The 10616-nt window shown below is 44.2% G+C and overlaps 1 protein-coding gene across 1 annotated transcript; it reads left to right on the forward strand.

Moving 5' to 3' along the window:
- The first annotated feature begins 129 nt into the window (after positions 1-129).
- On the forward strand, positions 130-4379 carry LOC139618532 (GTPase IMAP family member 7). The gene is made up of 3 exons (XM_071474521.1): positions 130-347; positions 783-931; positions 2321-4379. Exons 1-3 carry the CDS (start codon positions 323-325, stop codon positions 3185-3187), a joined length of 1041 nt encoding a protein of 346 aa, XP_071330622.1. The 5' UTR covers positions 130-322; the 3' UTR covers positions 3188-4379.
- Positions 4380-10616: the final 6237 nt, after the last annotated feature.

The following is a 10616-nucleotide window of genomic DNA, read 5'->3' on the forward strand; positions in this document are numbered from 1 at the left end:
ACAAGAAAATAAACTTAAGGATATCTGTTGAATTTAAAAAAGAAAAGTGAAAGGGGGGGGGGTTAATATCTATGTTTTAGAAATAAAAATAAAATAGAATTTAAAAAAAATAAATTATATTCATTTTGCACCGACCCCGTGCGGTCCCCGGACCCCAGGTTGAGAAACCTGTGCCGCCACATCAGCCGGGGCCGTGTTCACCTCTGGAGGAGTCAGTCCAGTGGAGTCCAGGACCAGAGGCGGGCCTGAGTCAGGCAGCAGGAACTAGGAAGTGCACTCATCCCCGACTCAACGCTAGACACGGCAGCGACCAGGAGCAGAAATGTCAGCATCTGCTTCACCGCCAGGTAAGAGATGATTCCGCTTCAAACGACGTGTTTCACCGGCCGGCTCTGAGGCGGCGGACAGGCCGGCAGCTGCGGCCTCCCGCTGCGAGCTTTCTGTGTCTGCGCGGTTTGAGACGAGAAGACGCGGCAGCTGCGAAGGGCGCTGCCGCTCCTGGGAAATGTTTAAAGGTTGTGGCTGCACGGGCTGGAGGCATGATGATAACACAACAGGACCACTGTCTGCAGAGAAAACGAACAACTGCCTACTACTTTTAAGAGTTCAACTCATGTTATTGTCACACATTTAAAAAACTTGTGTAGCCACTCTGGGGACAACATTTACACAGAATGCACCCAGTGTTATATATAAACAAAGAACAGACTTAGCCTGTACAGTGAAAGTGATGTCTCTTTTCCACTGCTGTGTACCTCGGCCCTTTTCTTTTTGCTAAGCAGAGCTGAGGCTGGCGGTGCTGGGCCGGACCGGGGCCGGAAAGAGTCCAGCAGTCAGCACCATCCTGGGCCTGCAAGGCTCTGAGCAGGGCACAGACGCTGTCGGCACCCAGGAGTGCAGCAAACACAGGGGAGAGGCCGCAGGCAGACAGGTGGGAGTGAAATACACACAGCGAATAAGCCTGCACTCAGGCGAGGGTAATAAAGACACATATCAGAGGCTCCAGCAGTAGTTAAGTGCGCATTATACATTGTTTGCATTCTTATTATCAATAACACTTTGTGGCTTTTGTAAGGTTTGAATCTCTCTTGGGCAGTGGCCCCGATAGCACACACAGCTCTGATGAAGCTTATAAACAGCAGCAGCATCTTCATCTGGAATGACATCACTTGACATCCAGAGAAAAGGGCAAATGTCACCTTATATTCTTGATATTAAAGTAATTGATAGATATTGTGTATGCAAAAGCATTTCCAGCTGCAATCATTATTGCCAAACTTAAGTTGTTATCCTTAATATTTCACTTGTGGTTGGCTTGGAAACACCTGTGGTTACTGGTGGTAACTTTAGGAACAGAAACATGCTTCTCTGTTAGTCATGATAAACGATTGTATTTCTCTTTGGAATTTGTTGCAGCTGTAATTGCACCAATGCAAACAATGGCCTTTTCATAATACCCAGAACCAGCTGTTGGGCTGTTTAGGATCATGTCATTATGCGACATGTGCAGGCTTTTGTCTTCTGAATTGCATTCAGTACTGTGAGTGTATCCATTGTCCAGACCATCTGAACACTGAACACGATATAGAGAAGTAACTGATGAGTGTATTTACATGAAATAGCTACAGAAGAGTAAACATTGCCCATTAATTGTGTTGAAAATTGGATCTGGTGTATTGAAAATCTTAAGGATTGTAACTTTAATGGAGTCGTGCAGTTTGCAGATCAGGACACATTATTGAGCAAACATAAAACCTATAGGACCTAATTCAAGTGTTTTCAGACCTTATAGAAGAAAGTGAATGAAAATGATATGCATACCAATACACCCAGCCATTGGTTCTCCAATTAAACAAAACAATATCCTATACAAAAAGAAAGAAAGAGACAAAAGCATATTTCTACATCTGCATACATGTGTGGGTACGTGTATGATACATGCACCACATACCTGCATACACACATATTTACTGTCTAGTTTGCCACAGATTGCTGTTTTCCAATATTATAGATATATATTACTTCTGACTCAATTTACCCCCAGAATAATCTTCACAAATCCTACTTGTCCTGTGTTCTGTTTGGTCACACTAACAAGATTTCAAGATTCAAGATTTATTTATGTAGGTGTATAAAAACTAAATGACGTTTGGCAATAAAAACACCAGGCAGTCACAGATAAAAGATTATTTGTTAATAAAGTGCAGTTGTTGTGCACATCAGTTTGTGGCCTTAATGTACTTCAAAGCAAAAAAAAAAAAAAACAGACTCAGCAAACACTGTTCAACCTTGATTTCATGCCCCTGCCACCTCTCTGTAGGTGGTGGTGGTCTCCAGTCCAGCCTGGTTCGGCTCAGACTGTAACCCAGATGAAAGGAGAAAACACATCTCCTCCTTCATCGCCTCATCCAGTCCGGGGCCACATGCCTTCCTGCTGTGTGTCCCTGTGAACCAGCCAGCTGATGAAGAGGCCACGGCGCTGGCTGTCCTGATGAAGCTGTTTGGCCCCTCTGCAGTCCGCAGACACACCATCATACTCTTCACCCACACCGAGGAGCTGGAGGAGGACGAGCAGCTGGACGAATACCTCGTCACTTGGCGCAAAGACCTTCAGGAGCTGGTGGAGAAATGTGGTGGCCGATACCACACCCTGGAGACCCGCAGTGGAGAACCAGAGGAGAGGAAAGCTGTGGAAGAGCTGCTGGAGAAGGTGGAGCAGGTAGTGACGGAGAGCGAGACGCAACACTTGAGCTGCCCTCTGTACCAAGAGGCTGAGGAGAGAGTGAGAGAGAGGCAGGTAGAGATAGCGAGAGAGAGGAGAGCAGAGGAGCCGAACGACCCGGTGCCTCCCTCAGGCTCACAACCAGCGGAAAATGTTACAGAAGAAGAAATGGCAGCAGTCCGGGAGGAGGCAGAGAGGAGCATCGGAGACCTGGGTGCGGATATAGATGGTATTTTCCCCCCTTCCAGTGTCTCCCCCTCCTCCCCTGCTCCCTCTTTTCTGTGGGGCCTGTGGGAGAAGCTGACAGGCTGGGCGAGGTGGCTGCCCACACTGGTCAGAAGGGAGGCCTTGTTTGGAGCCCTGGTGGGCCTGTTCGTGGGAGGGCCGTTTGGAGGTATGGTGGGGGCCACTGTGGGATCAGTGGCTACTGAGGTGGGGAGAAGAAAAACGCAGAAAACCAAATAAGAGATGATCTCATATTAATGTATTATGCATTCATTTGCACCTTAAAGTCACTTCACTGTGTTCAGCAAACCAGTGTGTTATTGAGCTATGGGCTAACCAGCTAGCACTTATCAGACAGTGTTCATGCTTGACCACTACACTGCAGTACTTATTGTTCAGAGTCGTTACCACACTGTATTATTTCATTACTAATTGTGCTCAATAGATCAGTAATAATCCATTAATAAGAACAACATTTGGGCTGCCAGGTTTGGAAAATCCTTTTGGCCGGTGTATGTCTTCCTCTAGTATAATGCGCTCTGTTTTAGCAGTTAGCTAATTTATCTTTATGGCTCAGCGTCCTCCTGTTATAAATGTAAATGATTAAATTCTCTTCCACTACAGTAATCCATTATGTGTTGGGATCCAAATGTTTCTAAACCTGCCATAAATTATTATTTTTTGACCACTTGGAGGCAGCAGAAACAAGCTATTAAGTTTATATGGTGAACTTTTTAGCAAACAGTTGCTAGTTTACACATCCAGCAACATTGCATTTATTTGGAGTTGTGTTTCTGGTGACATAATGAATGTAAAGACTAATGTTCACTTTATGTTATATTTTGTTTATCTTCTGTTTGGTGCTGAGCAGATGCTGTGTACAGTGGGTTTTTGGACATAGCCACCATACACTCACCTACCTGTCACTCAAAGCGGCTCCCCCCTCAATTATGTACTTTAATTTAGCATTTTAACATGAGAGTCCGTGGGGATTGACTCGCTTTTGGAGTCAGCCTCAAGTGGTCATTTGAGGAACTGCAGTTTTTGGCACTTGAGCGTCAGCTTCATTTTCAGCCCGAAGGTTGCAGCTTGAGCTATGAGAGCTGTGCATAATGTTGGAAGATACACAACAGATTCTTCACTATCTGGCAACCAGTTGTTCTAATAAGTGGCTTATTAGTGATCCATTAATAAATAATACATTATTTATTAACCATTAAAGAGATTAGTTAAACTGTCGCACACTTTGTATGAAGGGGTTACTGCAGATGGTTTAAAACACCTTAAGAAACACTCAAAGAGGCAATACTATGAAACATCCACGAGGTGGAGACATTGACCTTAACATTGGAGAAATTTATATGCTCGAGGTGAACTGAGAGATACTTATTTCCTGCTTATCAAGCAAATAAAAGCTCCTGCTTTAAGAACATTTCACTGAGATCTTTGAATTTATTTTTATACATATGATCAGGTTATGGACAATTTTATCCAATTTATAGATGATCAGAATATGACAAAGGCGAACTTCAAGCGTTAGAGTGTGTGTATTCTGAGATGCATGATTATAAGAAACATTATGTTGTTGGAGAATGAGGTGAGAGGCTATAGATAGCTGTGGTGCAGGGAACAAAAGCCCAGCGTTCGTGCTGCTTAAACTCAGCTGAGCATAAAGCAGCCGCCTCAGACGTCCAAGACTCTCTCCTCCTCACACAATGGCAGGTTATGGCTTTGACATTGATGTAATTGATACTCTACTAAAACCGTCAGTCATAACCCATCCTTACATCTCTCTCCCGCACTGGTTCGCTCTCTCCCTCTGTCTCTAAACTGCAGACGGCTCTGCCTCAGGAACAGCTAGGCGTTTCCGAATGTGGGTGGTCCAGCCGGGGTGGGAGAGAGAGAGAGAGAGAGAGAGAGCGAGAGAGAGCGAGAGAGAGCGAGAGAGAGAATTAACTCAGCTCTCATGTTTCCCAAAAAGAGAGGGGAGGGAGGGAAAGACGCGAGAAAGAGAGAGTGGGGAGAGAGTGAGTGAGAAGCAGCGAATGCTAGGGAGAGAGCGAGAGTCAAAGGCAGAGAACAAGCTTTGGGACTACATCTGTCTTCCAGATGTGGCCTCCACAGTTGTCTGAAATAGGAAAAAAGAAGGTTTTAAAAGTAAAGGAAAATTGGTGCTAAACAGTTTTTTATTGTTAGGGATTACACATACAGTATAGACTACATTATACTGCACCAGCTTAAGGATCCACCGGCCGGGTTATGCCGCCTTTTTTCTCTTTATGAGGCTGCAGTGAAACAGCATACCAGACCCCTTGAAGTTAATGTATATGAAAGAACACCTGTCCAAATATTATCCAGCCTTAGTGGATACACACCACACATAAGACAGAGAGGGCAATGATAGAGCTGGCCCTATGAAGAAAAATTAATGAGAATTTTTTTTTGAAAGGAAATTCGTTCCTTGAGGAAGACAAAACACACAAGATCAAAAGTAGCACAAATCAAGGCCAGAGTTTCAACAGTGGAGGCCAGTATCAGTTCTGGAAGATGAGCCCTGACTGGGACAGAGAGAGAAAAAAAGGGATGCGGAGTTGATTTGTGCCTGTATGTGTAAGCAAAGCCAGAATCTGAACAAACATGTGAGGGAATCACCAGTGAGCCATCATTAACACACAGGCTGTAACTTCTGCTCCTCTCCCTCAGAGCAAAAATGTTGTTGTAAGGGCCTTGTGGTCCCTCGTCGGATCTGAGGCGGGAGGGGGGGCAGTCCGCTGTGAGACGTGGACACCGCAATATTTTTTTGTTATCATCTCGCCCCATGGGCTGGAAAAGACAGCAAACCAAAGGAAAATAAACAAGATGACACACTTTTTCCCCAACAGCACAAGGCCGTTCTCTCGCTGCTGGTTTTCACCGACATCACACTTTATCATTAAACGCTCCAGATTCTTTGCCTTAAGAGTGATAATAATACCTTTCAGTTGAAACATATTTTTAACTGAGCTGAATATCTTCATCCAGAATCCAACATTTGTACATTCATCTGTCTGATTAATGTGATCATGATAAATAAATAAATAAATAAATAAATAATAAAACTCCAGAACAGCCTTCAATGAATTACAAAAAATACAGTTTCAAATACAAAAAACATGAATTACAAAAAAAATGGAGGAAAACCCCAAAATGATTATGTACAAATGACAGAGTTTAAAACTTCTGACAAAACTCCTGGAATTCATTTATGAGCAAGTCAAACATAATTTTTAAATAATGAAAGAACAATAAATGTCACAAAAATATGGTTCTTTTCAGTTTTGAATTGTATTTAAAAAAATTTAAAAGGAATTTTTATTATTGAATACCAACATTTAAAAAAAAAAAAAATGTATACAACCAAAAAGACACCAGAAATATGCTGACTTAGAAATATAGCTATAATATAATAATATAATATTTTGTGTAAAGCAACAGATAAAATCATAGAAAGTGAAAGACCAGGATCCACAAGAGAGAAACGGTTTGAAATAACACACATAGTGTTCGCTGCCGTAGATCAAATGTATAAAATTCAACCGAGCAGTTCCAGTGGATTTTTCTCCACAATGTGACCTCAGGCAGCAAACCTTCTATCTGATCCTGAGGCTGAGTGTGTGTGTGTGTGTGTGTGTGTGCGTGTGTGTGTTGTGTCTGCCAGCAGGGCTGAGACAGCGGTGTCCAACAGCCGGCTCTCTCCTCCTCTCTCTGGGTGTGCTCACTGTGAGCCCTCTCATCTTTTTCCCATTAGTGCTGTTTTCATGTTCTTTCCTAGCGTGAGCGTGTGTGGCTGCAATTGTTTATGAAGCAATGCTTGCCCCATCCAACTGTGTGTTTGTGCATGTCCGTATGTGTGTGTATGTGTGTATGTGTGTGTGTCCACCATGGATTTATGCAACAAATTGCCCAGAATGTCATATAAAAAAATCATAGAATGCTAAACTGATTATTTATGAAATTTTTAATACGTACAAAATGCTATTTTAAAAGTGTATTGTCTACTCTGTGTTATTGTTAACACTTGGAAGTCCAAAATTTAAAGCAGTGGTTCCCAACCTTATTTTTTTCAGCTGTACCCCCACAGCCCCAAACGCAAGTATCCATTTATCAACACCTCCACCATCATGCTGCAGATGTGGACTTGTTTTGAAACTGGATCAGTCTGTGTTATTTAACACTAAATAAAAGTGGAAATTGTAACAGACATTTTTCATATAATTTAGTGTAGTGTTTAGGTTATCAGCCATTCATCCATCACTTTTAGGTGTTTGAACTGTTCATTCATTCATTCATTCACTTTTATCAATTTCAATATTAATCCAATAATTTTAGCTAATTATTTCAATTAATTCTGGAAACTGAGAAATGGGAATCACTGGTAACACCAAAAATTTACTTGCTCAAAAACATTCCTGTTAATACTTAATAAAATAAATAAATTTGTATATAATGGGTCGTTTTTTTCTCCTAATGTTCAGACACAGAAAGAGAAGGTGTCTGTGTATGCTCTGCCTTGTCACAGATGAAATGTAAATTCAAAATACTGAAGCACTGCACCTGACGTAAAGCAGCTTCCAGCCATAATCTGACCAGAACATGTCTCCACCACACGGAACAAGGTGTCAGGACAGACGGAGAAAAAAAACATACAACAGGAAAGAAGCCCCCAGACAACATGAATACAAAATCACACACAGCTGCTGAGGTTACGGCTCCGGCGGACACACACTGAACCAGCCGCACATGTACCAGCAGCTGAACCGCTTTTGGGGAGAGGAGAGGCACGACTCGAGTCGAGGTGCGCAGGGTGAACCAGCCAGCAGGACAGGCACCCTCTGTCCTCTGACGCCGGGTCGACCTGACCTGAGCCGTGTCCAGATGTGACGCAGGAAGTCCTCTCATGGAGTGGGACTGCAGAGAAGAAGAAGAAGAAGAAGAAGAAGAAGAAGAAGACAGAGGAGGAGGAGGAGGAGGAGAGGGCTGAGAGACTTGGATGATACTGTGTGGTCTGGTTCAGGTTTGCGCGCCCTGCCGTCATCTGTCTGTTTAAAGGGAATTCTAAATATGGTCACCAGATTTATTTTCACTCTTACAACCTTAACATAAGTTCTGTCATTTGAAAACCAAAAAGGCATTTGGGCTTAACTAATACCCCATGGACATGTCAGAATCAAGACAACATTAAATGGTTCCAGTTCGACTCAGTTGCCTTGCCAAGGAGCAGATAAACAGCGAGTAGGAGGGTAAGGTCGTGGACTGGTGTGTGTCTTACAGGCGTGTGGATTAGCCTACTGCGGGGTGAGTAGAGGAGTGTGGATGGACGAGGATGGCAATTCTATCACACAGAGGAAGAGGTGAGCTGTTCTAAGGTTTAAAGCGTGCTGCAGGAGGCAAGATTTACAGGAGGATGGGGAGTTTGTGGCGAGATAACATGGCATGAAAGAAGTGGGAAAGCTGGAGCTCTGTTAGTGTGACAGGTCTGAGGAGTTAGCGGTCTCACACCACACCTCCTGCAACAGATGGGCTTTGAGGAGTCTAAGAGAGCGGGGTGGGGGGGGCTTCAGTCAGAACAGAAGACAACTCACTACTTGTGTAGCTGTGGTGCGGGTGTTGGATGGCCCCTGAGCTCGCCATAATTGATGAATAGTGTGGTCCACATTAAGTGACATGCGCCGTTGGCTGTAAGTGGGTGCGATGATTGGGAGCCTTTTGAAGTTGGGGCCGTGGGCTGTGTTTGAACCGTCAGCAGAGACCCCTTTTCTCTGTAAAGGACACCAGGCTGTGGTTTGGTCACAGCCTCGGCACAGGCCAAGCTCAGCACACACACACACACACAGAAACAAACACACACACACATGCACACATACGTTACCCTTCAGTAGTATTACAGGGGTTTGGGGGAGGTGATTGTATTATTCCTGCTGCAACACTGACTTAATTCAAGGCAGATCTGACCCGAGCTCGTTCTTCTCCACTCCTGCTCTATTGGATCAAGTCTTAATCCTGCCCTCACCACATGAATGGGAGACACAAAGAGGAGCTGCACTCACTCCTGCCACATACATCAAATGTCACTCAGGTCCATATGCTGTCATGCAGCTTATGACGGGTATCACCGTGTCATGTGAGAGCTGAAGGAGCTTAATGGAGGCCTAGAGAGAGCAGAGCTAGAGACAGACATGCAGGAAGATTGGAGCCACGTCTCGCACAGATACAGTACTCGCCGTCAACCTGGAAATGATCTTCTGTTGCCCTGTTGTTTGCACAGATCCACACATCCTTCGCCAGGAAATCCAGAGAGGCTGACCCGTGACACCACTTCAGAGTCGTCGCGCACAGAACAATCTCTAAATAGGAGTGTCTTAGGAGACACTTTACAGAAAGCTATGACTAACAAACCCAAAGCACCTCAAAACAACTCTGGGAAGCATCCAGCTTTCATCACAGCAACACGAGCTCCTGCACTCTGCCAAACACATAATAACTCCTGCTCAAGAGCCTGTTGTTGTCATATCTTTTCAAAGGATGCAAAACCCAAAACACTCACTCCACTCACACAAGACCTTGAGCTAACAAGGGATGCAGGCGAAGCTTTCAGGGCTTTTCCAATGACTGTGTGCACCAGACAGAAGATCGCGAGGCAGAGGCACTTGCGGTGGGCTCGACGTTTGGTGTGTGTCACGGTCCAGCTCCCACGCAGTGGAAACACAGAGGCCCCGGGGCGGCGGGTGCTACTGAGGCCCCCTGATCCTCACTGACGCCCCAGGAAGAGACATGCCCTTCAATCTCCATCTGAAATGAGAGACAGGCCATCGGTGCTCAGGATTGGGCCTCTGATTTGTTCTGTGGTCCCTTTGAAACCATGCATCCTGCAGAAGAGAGGAGAGAGGGAAACATCAAGTAAACATGACAGGCAGGATGGAGGAGAAATAAGATTAAGATGTGCAGCTGCAGTGGCTTTAGTTTGGCCCAGAGAGGGCAGTGGAATCAATATGGAAATGATAAGGTAGTGTCAAAATGTGGAGATTGTTTTTTTTGTTTTGTTTTTTTTTACATGCATCAACTCTGCTGCTATCTCATCATTTTTAAATCTCAAATAATATTGTATCTGTCAAAGAAAAAGAAATGTGGTAACTATGTTAAAATCAAGGTCTTCAATGTCAAAAAAATAAATCAACCATGTTTCTGAACAGTGTTTTGGAGCAGATTCGCTGTCAGATGAACAGTGATCAAAGAATACGTTGAATCCTTCTTATAACATGCTCTTACACAAATGTGTTTTAGTTTGTGCATGGTTTGTGCACAGGCGAGGGCCAGAGAGGGAGACGGAGTGTGTGAGAGACAAATCGTGAGAGAAACAGACAGATTGTGGTGGCTTTGATGTGCGCTCGGAGCTCGGTCCTCAGAATAGATACTAGGTGGAAAAAAAAAGGGAATATCGTAGGACAAATGTCTCTCTGCAAACCACTACAGTGGATGAGTGTGTAGGACTTTGTGTGCATGTTTGGTGCTGTAATTCGCAAATGGCTTGCACACACTCATTCATGTGTGCAGGCTATCGAGATGTCAATCACGAGGAGTGATGAAGTAGAAAGAAGTTTTTTTCTCTCAAACATCCTCAAGCAGGGCAGAC

This window comes from Trachinotus anak, unplaced genomic scaffold (genome assembly GCF_046630095.1).
Source record: "Trachinotus anak isolate AG129_WGS33_773 ecotype Australia unplaced genomic scaffold, CSIRO_AGI_Tana_v1 ptg000003l, whole genome shotgun sequence".
NCBI classification, from domain to species: Eukaryota; Metazoa; Chordata; class Actinopteri; order Carangiformes; family Carangidae; genus Trachinotus; species Trachinotus anak.

Bases quoted from the DNA above. Each gene is read 5' to 3' on its own strand.
- LOC139618532 (XM_071474521.1), top strand. From the start codon at position 323: ATGTCAGCATCTGCTTCACCGCCAG. The intron at 348-782 runs GTAAGAGATGAT...TTTGCTAAGCAG, and splicing joins AGCATCTGCTTCACCGCCAG to AGCTGAGGCTGGCGGTGCTG. The intron at 932-2,320 runs GTGGGAGTGAAA...ACCTCTCTGTAG, and splicing joins GAGAGGCCGCAGGCAGACAG to GTGGTGGTGGTCTCCAGTCC.